Source organism: Typopeltis vanoorti, chromosome 2 (assembly GCF_054136105.1).
Source record: "Typopeltis vanoorti isolate ZY-2024b chromosome 2, IOZ_Tvanoo_1.0, whole genome shotgun sequence".
Lineage (NCBI taxonomy): Eukaryota > Metazoa > Arthropoda > Arachnida > Uropygi > Thelyphonidae > Typopeltis > Typopeltis vanoorti.
Window position 1 is genome coordinate 68,716,872 of NC_143550.1, and position 16,350 is coordinate 68,733,221.

General features: G+C 37.8%; 1 protein-coding gene across 1 annotated transcript in view; it reads right to left on the bottom strand.

Moving 5' to 3' along the window:
• The window catches only part of LOC150109140 (cGMP-inhibited 3',5'-cyclic phosphodiesterase 3A-like), a 218,130-nt gene that overhangs the window by 82,526 nt on the left and 119,254 nt on the right, over nt 1–16,350 (bottom strand). Inside the window, exons 9-10 of the mRNA XM_090401631.1 lie at nt 7,258–7,461; nt 282–443 (exon numbers count right to left, since the gene is read on the bottom strand). Of these exons, the coding sequence (XP_090257757.1) occupies nt 282–443; nt 7,258–7,461 (366 nt within the window). The remainder of the gene's footprint in view (nt 1–281; nt 444–7,257; nt 7,462–16,350) is intronic.

Genomic DNA, 16,350 nt, shown 5'->3' on the forward strand with positions numbered 1-16,350 from the left:
CTGCATAAGGTGGTTGTCCCTTCCTAAGTAGCTCAAGGAATTCAATATCATTACTCACATGTTATTTCCTATTTACATTCAACTTTCTATAGTTAAAATTACTAGTATTCTTACCATCTTGATTTATTCTTCTTATGTACTATTTATTCTACTTATTTATTGTATTTATTCTACAAACAATGTTTTTAAATTTATAAGAATGATCATTATAATTCTTTGCTTCATAAATGGCACACCTATTTCAAAAACAAATTAAATAAGATGTAAAAGAATGTATGTACCTGCTCATAGAATTCTTCTGCAATACGATGTGTCCACTGTACATGTAGATCATGCACTTTGCATGGTCCATTAATATCTGCTAATTTGATACACATTTCCATCACTAGGAGACGATCTGCTTCAACTACCCAATCAATTCCTGGAGCATCAACATCATTTGCCTGAAGAACAGATTGCAAAACAAATTTAAATAAATAAATATATCTTAATCCATCCCACTTCTTTTACTTATTATGTCCAGCAGTCTGTAAAAGCCAAATAATGTGGTTTCTTATAAACCTAAGATTGGTATCATAAAATATTATTACTGGAATCACTTACATTTAATTTAAATGTCTTTATTTGTAAAATTTTCAGCTAAGTTTCATAGCCATTGTCAATACAATTATAGGAAAACACACAAAAAAAGAACAACAATTCAATTGAAAGCATGCGATATTATGTGCACTATCGGGCTGCAAGAGAAAATCTCCATCTGCAATAACAGATATTCTAAATAAATTAAAATAAAATAATTTAGTTAATATTATTATTATTCGTGACACCTCCAAGGAGTACGAAGACTCATCGCGGGAGGACACCTATTGTACAACTCTCCGTCTCCACTACTACACTGAACCTCTACTACCAATCATTTACAACAGTGTCATCTACTGGTCACCACCACCACAGCTAGTATTTTTTGTCTGTAAATTGTGTGTGTTCTGAAGGGCCGATTTGTTTGCATATGGGATGAAAAACCAGAGTTTACGGGCGGAAAAACCCTGCTACCTCCATATGAGATCGGCTAACTCACCTTCAATTGAAAAAGTCTATATAAAGATTCCTCCCGTCACGAAGAGAATCACTTAGGCCTTTTCTAATCGAAGAGTGCAATGTACTGTCGTTCTTCCAATTGCGCTGCGGAGGCACTGCAAACATTGTGAAAATTGCTACATGTATGCACCGTAAAATGCAAAAGATTTGTGAACTGTTTAGGTAAATGAGAAGAAGGAAAGCACTAACATATGTAAAAAGTATCTTGATAGATTAGAGCGATTAGAAATGAGCGCAAGCATTGGGACCGTAGTAGAAGTGCTTAGGCAGGAGCTAGTGAAAATGAAAAGTGAAATAAAACATCTTAAAGAGGATATTAACATCTAAAGAAGAAATTAGCTAATGATAATGAGAAAGTTATTATTATGAAGAAAGAGTTAAAGGATAGTCGTATATCATTGTATAGGGACTCGATCATTAGGGGTATGATGACTAATAAAGTGCACAAAACATGCTTTCGTGATGGAAAAATAAAGCAAATAACTGATGTTTTGCAGAAACGGAAAGACCAGGCATCAAAATTAGTGGTAGTTGTGGGCACAAATAACTTAGTTGGGGAGAAAAAGAATGTTGATAGAAACTTGAGGAAGTTGTTGCAGCAGGTAAAGAAGAATAGTGTTGTTGGGAAAGTCATATCATGTTGCTCACATATGACAACAGTGAATTGAGAAGGAGAGCAGAAATAATGAAGAGTAAAATGGCTGACTTGTGTGAAGCAAAAAGGGGGTTCAATTTTAAATCTGTGGGGTGAATTTAAAGGGAAGCTGGAATGGTTTAAAGCTGATGGATTACATTTGAATGGGTTTGAGGCACAGAGTCAAGAAGTTAATGTAGTAAATGATCAGAGTCTACTTGTGAAGCAGGATAACACAACTAAACGATTGTACGACAGGAGGAAGATGCATATGAGATTGAAAATGTGGTTACAGCAGCATAAGATGACGGAATGCATAAAGGTGAGGATGAGACAGGTAGGAATGGAAATCAGAGACAGGATCAGGGAAATGGGAGTGGGCAGACTGAAGAGAGAGGTGTGGCATAGCAGTTAGAATAGAGTATGTTGGTGCTGGTAGAATGGCCTCAAACACACAGGGATTGTTATGTTTGTACACAAATGTAAGGAGTATTTGAAACAAGAGAGCTGAGTTTGTTGCATTGAATGAGTGAATACATCCAAAGATAATTGGAACAAGGGAAACTTGGTTTGAGGAGGATGTGATGTCGGAAATAGAAATAGAAGGATATATAATATTCTGGAAGGGATAGAAATGTGAAAAGAGGAGGAGAGGGAGTGCTGTTAATGATTGCAGAGGAATTGTGTCTGCAAAGTGTGGAAGTTGATAGCGCATGCACAGATTTTGAATCTGTGTGGTGGAAGTTGAAATAAACAGCTTAATATATCTGAGAGGATGCTGTTATATGCCAGAGAATACCGACTGTGAAATGTTTAGGAAAATTAGTTGAGCATATAAAAAGAAAGTGATCCTGATGGGAGACTTTAATTACAGGAACACTGATTGAAAGGATGAGAGAGTGAGTTTGTGGGATTTCTGAGAGATAAGTATCTTAAACAGCATGCGAATGAAGAAACTAGAGGCTTTAATGTTTTGAATTTGGTGATAACTTCACAAGATGTAGTTGTTAATGAGGTGTTGACACTGCCTGCTGGTTGGTGAGAGTAATCGTGAGGTACTTGTTTGGGAAGTGATAAACAAGAAAAGGTTACTGCAAAAAATGGATATAATCCATTCTTCCTATAATCACCAGCTTTATACTGGTGTATAAAGCAGGTGATTATAGGAAGCTCTGTAGTTATCTACCCAATGTACATTGGGTAGATGAGCTGAGCAGAAAAGATGTTGACAATGCATGGAAACTCGCAAGGCAGTATCTGATAAAAGCAATGTGTAACTGTATATCAAGGGTTAAGCAAGTAAATAGAGTAGGAGTGAAATGGATGAAAAGTGAAATCAAGCATGCTGTGCTGGAAAAGAAAATGTTATGGAGGAGGTACAAGACAGTTGGGTGGTGATCAAATCCATGAAGAGTATAAAGTGCAGGCTAGAAAGGTGATGAGCATGGTAAAGAAAGAAAAGGTGCAGTATGAGAGGAGATTGGCTGGTCAGGCCAAGGTTAACTCAAGGGAATTTTTCCACTATATGGCAAGCAAGAGAGAGAGAATAATTATGGCAGGTTAACTGGTGGATAGTCATGGCAGCAGAATAGCAGCTACAAAGGATATAGTGGAATTATCGAATGAGCACTTTATCAGTGTATATCATACTGGTGTAAATAATGCTGTGCAATATATATAAGAGAGGTAAGTATTAGGACAATTGGAAGTGAAAGAATGAGAAGTGTATCAGATGTTGGTTGGGTTAGATGTTCATAAGGCTGTGGGAATGGATGACATATCACCACGTATTCTTAAGGGATGTGCACCACAGTTGGCTATAACCTTGACCTGGTTATTTAATGAAAGTCTTGCAGTGGGTAGGGCTCCTAAGGAGTGGAAAGAAGGCAAAATAGTACCACTCTACAAGCATGGGTCTAGGACAGAAGTCTCCAATTATAGACCAATCTGTATAACTGAGGTTGTAGTCAAGGTGTTGGAGAGATTGGTAAAGAATAAAATACAGGATGAGGGTTGATGGGCATAGCATTCTTTATGATGGTCAGCATGGATTTGTAAAGAATAGGTCCTATTTTAGCAAATTACTTGCATTTTATGATAAGGTAACAAGTATGTTAGATAAGGGAGAATCATATACAGTGATATTCTTGGACTTTGCAAAAGCGTTTGATAGATTACCACATGATTAGTTGGTGTACAAGATGCAGAGGATGGGAATAGATAGTATACTGGATAGATGGATCAGAGATTGGTTCTCTAAACAATACCATCAGCTTGTGTATGATGGAGCAGTATCTCAAAAAAGGAGGGTAACCAGTCACATGCTCCAGGGTTCTGTTCTTGGGCCCTTGCTGTTTAACTTGTTTGTAAACAATATATCATGTGGACTGACTAGAGATCTTCAGTTGTTTGCTGATATGCAAAGTTGGGAAGAATTATAATTAGCACTGTTGATGTTAATTCCCTTCAGGAAGATTGGAATAGACTTTTTACTTGGACAAAGGAGTGGGGTTGTAGTGTAATGTCAATAAGTGCAAGGTATTGCCTTTTGGAATGCAGAAATATAAGGCTGTATACTATATCGATGGTACTGTACTGCAGGAAGGGATGAGATTAGAGATTTGGGAGTGATGGTTGACAGTAGACTGATGTTTAAAGGGCATATTGCTAGTGTTGCAAAGGCTGCACACGTTGTAGTGCTACTACGATAAGAAGTACTCTCTAACATGTAGGGATAAGGAAGTGGTTGTGCCACTAAATAAAGCACTGGTCAGACCACACTTGGACTATTGTGCCCAAATCTGGTTACCTGATTTGCAATGTGATTTATTTATTTATTCATATGGAGTTTTCTCCCTTTTACTCCCACATCCCTATTGGGGCGAGTTGAGCCCCCTCATGGGGGGGGGTTAAGTATTTATGGCTGTAGATCTGTGTGTGTTCAAGGGGCCGGTTTGCCTGCTTGCAGGATGAAAAACCCCAGATAAACTGGGGGGAAAAACCCTGCTGTCCATGCCCAAGACCGGCTAGCTTGGCTGTGGCTGAGGAAGATCCTTAAGCTCCTCACGTCAGCAACGGGAACCAAACCCAGGACACTCCTTCCCCAGGCATATGGTTGTGAAGCACACAGCCACTAGGCTAACAGAGACATTGGAGAGGGTCCAGAGGCAAGTGACTACGACAATGTCAGGACTTTGGAATGCTGGCTATGGAGAGAGAGAGAGAGAGAGAGGTTGAAGAGATGTGGATTACAGAGTTTGATGGATATGAGGAAGAGAGGTGATATGATAAAGACATTTAAGTTAGTGAGAGGATTTTATCAGATTAATCCAGAGGGGATTATAAAAAGAGTAGAAGGTAAGAGAGGAAGAACCAGAAATTATCCTTGGAAATTATGCAAAAGCGTGGTGAAGAGAGGTGTGAGAAGTAGAATTTTTACATGGAGAATTGTCAGTGAATGGAACACATTACCAGAACGTGTTGTTAATGCAAGGAGTGTTAAGGATTTTAAGATTCTATATGATAAATATGTTGTTGTTGGTTGAATGAACCTACCACGATGAGTCTACCAACTCCATGGAGGGTGGAACAATAATAATAATAAGAAATTCCCAAAATTGAGAAAGTTCTGGCAATAATTTTTGTTCAGGTTTGGGTTGTGAATGTGCTTCACAGCTTTCCTTGTCTAGTGTTTCCAGAAGAAAATAACTTTTGTATAACAAAAGTTATTTTCTTCTGGAAACACTTTTCTTTTGGTTTTGTTCCACTGAATCCTGTGTTTTGTAGATAATGTGTGGCTTGCTAAACTGGATTTGTTGGGTTCTTTAAGTGAAATGTATTCCTGATGTTTGCCAAAATGAATTTGCGCAGAACAACCAGTTTGTCCATAATAATATGAGCCACAACAGCAAGGGATTTTGTAAACTCCAGAATAAGAAAGAGGAGGATATTTGTCCTTAAGTGAGATAAGGAAGGTAAGTTTGCAAACTGGATGAAAAGAGACCTGTAAGTTAATCTGTCAAAGTAGTCTTTTTTCTGAAAGCCCTTTAAGATAGAATACAAATTCTGGTAATTTCTTCTTGAGGTGGGTTATGATGGTGGCCATAATTATTGATTATTTTTTCAATAGTTTTTGCATTATGACCATTAGAGATAAAAGTAGTTCTGATAATAAACAGTTCTTTGCTTAGAAGAGAATGTGTAGAAGATATTTTATGAGCTCTGTCAACTAAAGATTTGATTACACCATATTTCTGACAAGGGTGATGACGTGAGTTAGAATCAATCTATTTACTATATGAGTTGGTTTTTCTATATATACTGAGAACATCCAGAAAAGGAAGACAATTGCTATCTTCTACTTCCAGGGTAAATTTGATTCTTGGGTTTATTGAATTAATTTTTTCAAGAAATTCACGATGATCAGACAAGGAGGAGTTCCATGCAGCAAACACATCATAAACATATCTGTATCAAAGTGATAGTTTAGGTAAAAAAACATCCAGAATATGTTGTTCGCAACGTTCCATAAATAATCAGCTAGAGTTGTGGAAAGCGGTCACCCGAATTGTACAGTTTGTTCTGGCAGGTAAAGTATCCTGAATTAATGATAAACTCAAATAATTTTATAATATCAGGAGTAAAATCATTATGAAGTAATTCAATCTTATCTGTTCAGAGGGACTTTTATAAAGAGGGACACTACATTAAAATTTATTACAAGACTAAAAGATCTGTAGGTTATAAGGATAATTCTGAAATTTTATTCTTAAAATCTATTGAATTTTTTCAGAAGGAAGCAGAATTTCCAGTAAATGCAGAAAGAAGATTAGATAGGTATTTTGAGACTTTATTATTATTATTACTACTACATACATAACACCTCCAGGGAGTCCAAAGACTCATCGAGGGAGAGCACCTACACTACAAGTCTCTGTCTCCACCACCAATCCACCAACTACAACGAACCGCAACTGCCATCATCATCTACAGCCCATCATCATCTCTAGTATTTTCACAGACAATCACAAACATCCATGCCCATGGTGGGATTTGAACCTGCAGCCCTTTGGCTGGAGAACAGATACGCTGCCCACTCAGCCAACAGGGCCAGCTAAACATAGGATATCCTATTCAATTCACAATAGATCTTAATGGCACATTTTCTTTAAGCAATTTAGGAATGCCATACATTCTTAGAGCAAAAAGCATGATGAACGTTTAGCCTTTTTACAGTTTCTTCATTCCAAGAATGAACTTCATACAAGAGGCGGTTAAGTTTACTGATTTGTGAAGCCTCTTGGACAAACATTTGTCTTAAAGAACCCAACAAATCTGGTATAGTATGCCATGCATCTACAAATTAAATACAGGATTTGATGGAACAAAACCAAAGTGTTATACAAAAATTATTTTTTTCTGGAAAGACTACAAGGAAAGCTATGAGTTATGATAATCACATATCAGGCAGTTAGGTTTATTATATCATCACTGTTTATATTCTCATATACAGAAATATAACTAACCTTTGCATTGAATTCTGCTAAGATCTCAAAATGTCGTTTAAGGTCTGTTGCTAAGATGCATTCAATAACCAGATAACGAAATCGCTTGAATTCTGCCTTGTCTAGGTGACATAGCCAATTGAAATCGGGTCGAGAGAGAAAAAGACTCCAAGCTGCTGCAGCATGGTGGTTTTCAAGTACTGATCGATCATTATAAAGAATAGCCTGAGAAAAGAATAAAATGAATTAATTAATTAGCAATATGTTAAAATTTCTTATTATGTTACAGTAATTCTTGTGCACTCAGTATCATTATCTGTTCCTTTCAAAATAATAAAAAAATTAAGATTAGTGTTTTTGTGTTACTAAATTAAGAAATATGAATACCCCAAAGAAATAAAATAACCATTGTGGCATATTAAGCTGCAGTGATATATTTACTGTGGTCAGTGGAGAGTTTGGCTTTCCAAGGCTCGAAATAAAACTAACTACATAGCATTTCTTGGATCCTTAATTATTTTAAAATAAATAAGTGTACAATTTTTAAGTCAGAAGAGTTCTCACGAATTCTTAATTCTTATTCTTACACCATTTTTCAAATTCCAGCAGAACATTTAAGCCAAACTTTTTTTCTCATTATAAAAACCTATCTGTAGCAATACATTTCAGTCTAATTTATTATTATCATCCTCAGACTTCCATGACATCAAAAGAAACATTGTGGATGGGTCTCATTTTAAATACAATGCTTGTCATTCATCATGTTTGAACATGAGCACCTTTTCCACATACTATGTCACCACTATATTTTAAGAAATGGCATGCCACTCTCCAAGCAAAAATCCTGCTGCTCTCTCTCTCCTTTAATGCATTCTTTACATAACTTATAATGACAGTCTCTTGTCCTCCCTCTTCTCTCTTCTGCATTAATCTGGTACAAACATCTCACCAATTTATAATATGCCTCAATCATATCACCCCTACACTAGGCTCTGCAGATGATAATCCTACAATCTGTCTTCATATTCAACATTCCAGAGACCTAACACTTTTCTGAACCTTTGCAAAATCTCTTTCTCTCTATGAAAACCAGACATAAGATCTGCACACAGCAGTCCAAATTCAATATGATCAAAGTATAACTATAATCAATTGTGCTGTCTACAAACTTCTCACAATGTATACCTAATTGGTAGGTTCTTGTCTATCCCCTACAAGGTTCCACATCTCCTCCACTTCTTTCAAGATCTTCCCACTAAGTGAATATATAGCATTCCATCACTGCCTTCCAAATTTCAAAACTATACATTTCACAACACTGAAATGGTAGAATGTCCACTTTGCCATGCAGATTAATTTATTCAGATCTTTCTGGAAAGCCAGAGCATCAGTTTCATTTCTCACAGCACCCCAACTATGTATTATCTGCAAACAATTACATGTCCCTATTTAAATCACTTCCAATATCATCATCTTAATGATTTCCTGAACACGTATTCTCAAAGGGGGTAGGGGGTATACACTGATAATACTACATAATTATGCATATATTATGTAAGCTTAATTATGTATCATATCAATTTAGAAATAATATTGCATATACATCTCTCATCCTGTAAGTTTCAAAACTATCCCTTCTTCTCCCTAATAAATACAAGCCAACCCTCTCAGAAAATCCTCTAACATCCTAACCTTAACTACAGATATTCAGACAGATCACATAAACCAGCATGTAATTTGAAGTTTCAGTCTTGTCACTAACTGTTTGTGAGGTGAAACAATTTTATTGTCCCTCCACTCCTTTGGGCCTTCCCTTATGGAAGGATTTGGTTAAACAAGTACATCAAAGATGCTTTTAACACTCTAGTATGTTTCTTTAAAACCTGCATGAAATATGCTATGGAGTCCTATCAACTTATTAACATAAGTTTACTTAATTCCATGTGTACTGCTGACTCTCTAATAGTCCCTTCACCATTCACTCCACACTCGAGCTTTGTATTATATTACACTCACTCACCAGAATGAAATACCTTGATGAAACTGCTCATTAAATACCATAATACATTATTATTATTATTATTAAACAAGACCTCATGGAGTCAAAGACTCATCTAGGAGGTACTTTAATCTCACACACATCTCATCATACCATGTCTTAAACACATACAAACTCCTTACAGACACCACACTCTCAGGCAAGGCATTCCAATCACTCACAACTCCGCACGAAAAAAATCTGCCTCTCACTCCCCTACTCACACCCTCTTTATACAGTTTCCAGGGATGACCTCTAGTTCTCCCCTGATCTCCCACTATTCTCTGTAGAACTTCTCCACCATTGATCCTATAACAACCCCTTACCAACTTGTAGGTCTCTATCATATCTCCCCTCTTCCTTCTCTCCACTAGACTCTGCAAATAACATCTTTTCAATCTTTCCTCATACTCGACATTCCAGAGGTCAGAAACTACCTTAGTCAGTCGCCTTTGGACCCTTTCCAACATCTCTTCATCCTTCTGAAAACCAGGTGACCAAATCTGGGCACAATAGGCCATGTGTGGCCTAATCAAAGCCTTATACAATGGAACAAGAATCTCCCTACTTCTACACGTCAGTGCCCTCCGCATCATTCCCAGAAGTCTTTCTGTTGTCTTCACAATTTTGGCAACGTGTCCCCTAAATTTTAGATCCTTATCCACTATCACCCCCAGATCTCTTATTTCCTCTACTTCCAACAATATATTCTCACCAAGCATAAATTCTGCATCCCATCTTTGTTTTCCAAATTTTAAAACCTTACATTTTGCAACATTGAACTCACATCCCCATTTGCTTGCCCAATCACTCAATTTATTCAAGTCTTCTTGCAAGGCCACAACATCTTCACTACTCTTTATGGTTCGTCCCAACTTTGCATCATCTGCAAACAACTGAATATCTCCATCCAAATCTTCGCCAATATCATTAATATACAAGTTAAATAGTAATGGCCCTAAAACAGACCCCTGAGGCACTCCACTAGTGACTTTCCTTTTCCTGGATATTGCACCCCCATACACAACTTGTTGATACCTATCAGATAGCCAGTCTCCAATCCAATGCACTAATCTAATATCCAACCCCATCTGCTCTAGTTTGACTGTCAACTTATCATGAGGTACTCTATCAAAAGCTTTTGCGAAATCCAAGTATATTACTGTGTATCCTTCTCCTCTGTCCAAGGAAGCAGTCACTTTATTGTAATAAGTAAGTAGATTACTAAAACATGACCTCCCTTTAGCAAATCCATGCTGTCCATCAAAGATTATACCATTGTTGTCAACCCAACTCTGGATCCTAGTTCTCACAAGCTTCTCCAACAACTTAACCACAACACCTGACACACAGATAGGCCTATAATTTGATGCTTGAGTTCGATCACCTCCTTTATGAAGTGGCACAATCTTGCCTTCCTTCCACTCTTTAGGGACTTGACCAAGTGCAAGACTCGTATTAAAAAAATATGTCAAGGCAGGTGTCAACTCTCTGGCACATTCCTTCAGAATACGTGGTGATATATTATCAAGTCCCACAGCCTTATTTACATCTAGTTTACTCAACTCCCCAAACACCTCTTGCTCACTTACAGTCAGTCTCTCCTCCCCATCATCAACTGCCCTTAATCTCTCCATGAAGTCACATTCACAAGATTGAAAGATCTTTATGAACTGCTCATTAAGTATCTCCACCACACATTCTGCAACAGCTGTCTTTATACCATTTCCTAAAATCAATGTCATCCTTCCATAATCATTCTTTCTTTTGCTGGCTACATATCGAAAGAACTCCCTAGGATTCTTTTTGGCTTCATTAGCTAACTGCTGTTCATACCTCTCTTTAGCTACTCTCACCAACCAAGTCACCCTCCTTGCCTGGTCTTTGTAGACCTCATGAAATTGGTTACTTCCACTTCTCTTATGCTGCCTCCACAATGCCCTTTTTCTCTGTATTGCATGCTTAATCTCTTCATTCATCCATCTCACACCTACCTTATTTAACCTTCTCACCCATGGTATACATTTAGACATTGCATCTACTAAGTAGTTTTTGAAAATCCTCCAAGCTGCATTGAACTCTTTTCCAGCTAACTCCTCAATTCCATGCTACACCTGCAAGCTGTCTCCTGAACTCTTCATAATCACCCCCCCCCCATTGTAGTTCCACATATACCCTTTTTTCACAGGGGTTCCTTGCACTGTTGGCAACCACCCAGGTAATCACCTCATGGTCACTTTCACTAACTGGTGGATGATTTGACACCTCATTGATAATTACATCCTCCAATGAGATGACAAAATCTAAGACCCTTAATCCTCGTGTGCCCTCTGTTACATACTGTCTGGGGTAGTTATCCCTCAAAAACTCAAGAAACTAATTTTCTTTACTTCCAGTTGCTATCTCTTCATTCCAGTCTATATTGCCATAATTAAAATCACCCATAATGATCACCCTTTTCTTATTTGCATGGCTTATTTGACTATACATTTCACTATCACCACCATCGACATTACCAGGTCTATAACAACATCCCACCAAGTATTTGATTCTATTCACCTCTATCTCCACCATACTGCCTCAAAACCACTGGCCCTATTTCCCTCTTGCATCTCTACCTTGTATGGACATAACTCTTTCTCTATCATCAACAGCACTCCCCCTCCCTTTTTACCCCTTCTATCCTCCCGAAACAAATCATACCTTTCCATCTCTATTCCTGTCAGGATGTCGTCCTCATCTAACCATGTCTCACTTATTCCGACAATCTCTGGGTGCACAGACGCAATTAGTGCAACCATTTCATCCGCCTTGTTTCTTATACTTCTAGCATTGGTATACAAACACAACTCATTTCTGGATCTACAGCTAGTTCCACTGATACCACTCACTCGATGTGATCTCTCCATGCTGGACTGGGCCGTTTCCCTTTCATTACAAGGTATCTCTTGAGCTTTCAATAATCATCTGTCAGTCTATCACCATCTAGGTGACAACTTCAAATACTTCCACCAACTAAAACAAACTTAATGTCTCATTCACAACAATAATATTCTCTGATGCAGTTATCAAATTTAAGACTCTTAATCATCTTGTATCCTCTGTTACATACTGCCTAATGTAGTTCCCCCGAAAATATACATTTTCCTTATTTCTACCTCTTCATTCTCATCATTAAAATCACACCCATAGCAATCATTCTCCTCTTATTTACTAAACTAATTAATTTATACATTTTCTTGTCATTATTATTATTATTACCCAAGACTTCATGTAGTCAAAGACTCATCTGGGAGGTCCTTTTATCATACAAACAGCTCATCATACCGTGCTTTGAACACATTCAAACTCCCAGCAGACACCACGCTCTCAGGCAAAGCATTCCAATCTCAGGCAAAGCAATCGTTTTACAACTCTGCATGAAAAAATCCTCCCTCTCGCTCACACCTTCTTTATACAGTTTCCAGGGATGACCTCTGGTTCACCCCCGATCTCCCACTATTTTCTAAAGAAGTGGGAGATCGGGGGATCATGCTCCATATCTCTAAGTCTATTAAAACATCAAACTAAATATTTTATTCCGTTTACCCTACACTTCATATAATACTGCCATAAAACCATTGTCATTATTTACTCTCTACATCTACCTTTGAGACAATGGCCTCATCAGCAATACTTTCCTTCTCATCTAGCCCTTCCTGTCCTCATGAAAAATATCATGCATATCTCCATCTTTACTCCCAGTGTATGTTTTCCTCATGACAATGTTTCATATATAAAAATGATTTTTGACAAATCACTTCAAACAGAGCATAAAATTCTTCTTCTTTATTTTTTATACTTATGATATATTTAAACAAAGATTGTTAACTCATTTTTTTGTACACTTGGTCCTAAACCTAAGGACGAACATTATTTCTGAAGATTACAACCACAAATTTAGATCAATCAGCTTGTGGTAATTTGTATAACTGATGATTCTGAGTAGAAAGCAGGTATATATTCAAAATTTCAAACTGTGTGCAAAGGGGTCATGTGGCAGCACTCAACAGGATAAAAGGCAAATTGTGTTTAAAGGCTTTTTTTTTTGTGAAGGAATAAAGTTGCAAACTTGGATGTCTTGTAGTGTCTCAAAGACATCACTAGATGATTTCACACAGGAAATTGGAATATTGTAAAGCTTGAAGAAAGCTACAGAATTACTGATATAGCTCGAGAGTTTGGAATCTCAAGTATCATTGTATCCAAGCTATGGACAGTGTTTCAAACCAATGGAATGTGTTTCAGACACTTGATAAGAGGTTGTTCTTGCTCTACCATGGAGCATGAAGACAGATTTTTGGTTATAAGAGCAAATTATAATCGATGCATCATAGCAGGTCAGCTTGCAAGTTGGTTCCATTCAAACACAGGTATACAAATATCTTTGCAAACTGTGTCAAGTAGCCCTACATACCCAAAGGCATGTAAGTCTGCATCCCTTTATCCACAGCTCATTGTAGAGCCCTTTTCTGGTATCCATAAAAATTGGATCCATAAAAGACACCAATGTGCTAATGTACTGTTTACAGATGAGAGTCATTTAATTTCAGATGACATTGATTAAACAACCGGGAGTCTTACCTTTTGAGAAACCAGTGAGCTTTGCTGTTTTCATAAATGTGGCTGAATTGTGGTTCTTGATTGATACGGCAGTGCTGGAGTCATGGTTGGAGAGGCATTATGCTTAATGAATACACAAAATTAAAAGTGCTGGAAAAAGGGACTATGACTAGTGAATGATATTGCAGCAAAGTTCTTCAATATTATGTTTGGTTGTGCCATGGTGCTGTAGCTGAAGAGTTCATTTTCATGGATGACAATGGCATACCACATCATACACAAGCAGTGAAGATATTTCTGGAGACCACTGTACACGAGCACTGGAGATATGGAAGGCAAAAAGGCAAAGTCATGCTACAAGTCTGTGTACGAAATGAAATAACTCCATGACAGCGCAACTTGTATATAGAGGCTAATGATTTCACGTCACTTGTCTTAGTATCCTATAATACAATGCACATATCCTTACAGACATGTATAATGTTATGCATAAGTGAAGAGAAGTCTCCAACAACTCAGGCAAACCCCCCCCCCCCCAGATCACTCTAAACTTAGCAAGTGTGAGTGACCTGAAGGATCATTTTACTCAGTGGTGGTCCTACTCAGAGACAGGCAAAAACCTGCCCTCGAGCAGAGTCCTCATATCTCAGTGCAGTGACCACTTCTGCACAAAAGCGCATCAGTGGGAGCCAGCCCACTACCCAGACTTTTTTCGACCTTTATTGAGGTCTCATCAGTGGGAGCCAGACTCAGAAGTGATATGACTTCTGCATTACTTCAACCCAAGATTGAAGTAATGCAGAAGTCATGTTTCCATATATAAGTTGCTAAAAGGTGTCATACCTTATTATTAAAATACTCTGGATTAGAGATAGATGTTGAAAATGTTTCCACTTGGTTATATTATAAATTAAAGATGCAAGAAATTATATTCTTGGTTTCATCCTTTATCTAAGTGTAAGCAAACAAAGCTTGCACATGAAGTAACTTCATGAGAATGCCATTAGATTTCAATCCTCATGAAGGGCCACAGCAACTAATTGAATATCTTCTCTCTCTCTCTCTCTCTCTCTATCTAAACCATCTATAGTCGCTAGGTGGCCAAGGTGTTGCACGTGCGTTCATACCGCTCCTGCCTTCCCCCACCTTTTATACGTTTATCCACAAGGAAGGACTTAGTTTTTTATATAGGTATATTCTCCAGTCTGAGAGCTATCTACTCATACTAGTCGTGTATGCGTAAGTGTAGTGATAAGTGATTTATGACAGTTTTCTTCTCCTGGTGTATGAGTTCCTATATATCTTCAATTTCGATGCCATAATTCCTTCTCCGACACCTGCACTCCTCACCTGAGGCTATAGCCAGCAAAGGATTACCCGCCATGGCAACTGCACATTCATGTACTACCAAGGATTTAGCAATTCAAAGACCCCCTACGACTTCGGACTCAGAAGGAAGAGCAAAGTTCACTGGAGCTATGGACATGGAAAACAGGTCAGTCAATTCAAAATCTTATGCTAATGTTGTATCTAATGGAAATATCCTATCGTCTCCCAAAACACTGATCTCACACACGAATGCCACATCAGCCAGCAGTAAATCGATTAACGCAAAAATAACTATCACTGTTACCAACATCATTTCCCAAGAAAATGGAATTGTTATTTTCGCCACCAAAGAAAACATCCCATTAGAAGATTATTTGACGGCGATCAGCAAAATTGTACCCGCAAAAAATATTGGCACTTCCCGCATAGCTGGTACTGTGCAGGTGTATTTTAGCCACATCTCATGGGCACAAAATGTACTGCAAAAAGGTGTAGATATCCGCGATTATCACTTTGAAGCAGCACCAATAGCACTGGCCCCAACAAAAGTAACAGTATCAAATGTTCCCCCTGAAATTCCTCATCAACTCATCAAATCCATGTTATCAAGATATGGTTCTGTCACAGGAAAAATACGCACTTTTTCAGCAGCCAGAAGTCTGAATTTGCCCATGTCAAAAGCTTTTGAAGACAGGCATTAATGCACTTTCCAAACAACGACGCACTACATGACCTCCCAAAATTAATCAACATGGACATAAATGGAATAACCTACACTTTCTACTTATCTTCCTCATCACAGTGCTTCTTCTGTCATGAAGATGGTCACATCAGGAAACAATATCCCTATATTACCAACAGTTCATCAACAAACATCCCAGCCCAGAATAGCAAACCGGCTGAACAGAACAACATTATACATGAAGAAAATCAAAGCATAGGAAAAAGTAAACCAAAAATTCTCTCCCTATCACGAACTTCAGAGGAAAGAAAATCCCAAACTAGAAAAGACAATGCTCATGTCACTCTTTAATGCCTGCAGAGTAATGAGATCCAAGGGTCTGAAAACGAAGTCTCACAGCACGAAAACACGGATCCTCCCAACAGAGATGACAAGGACAAACTAATTAAAAGCAATCCCCAGA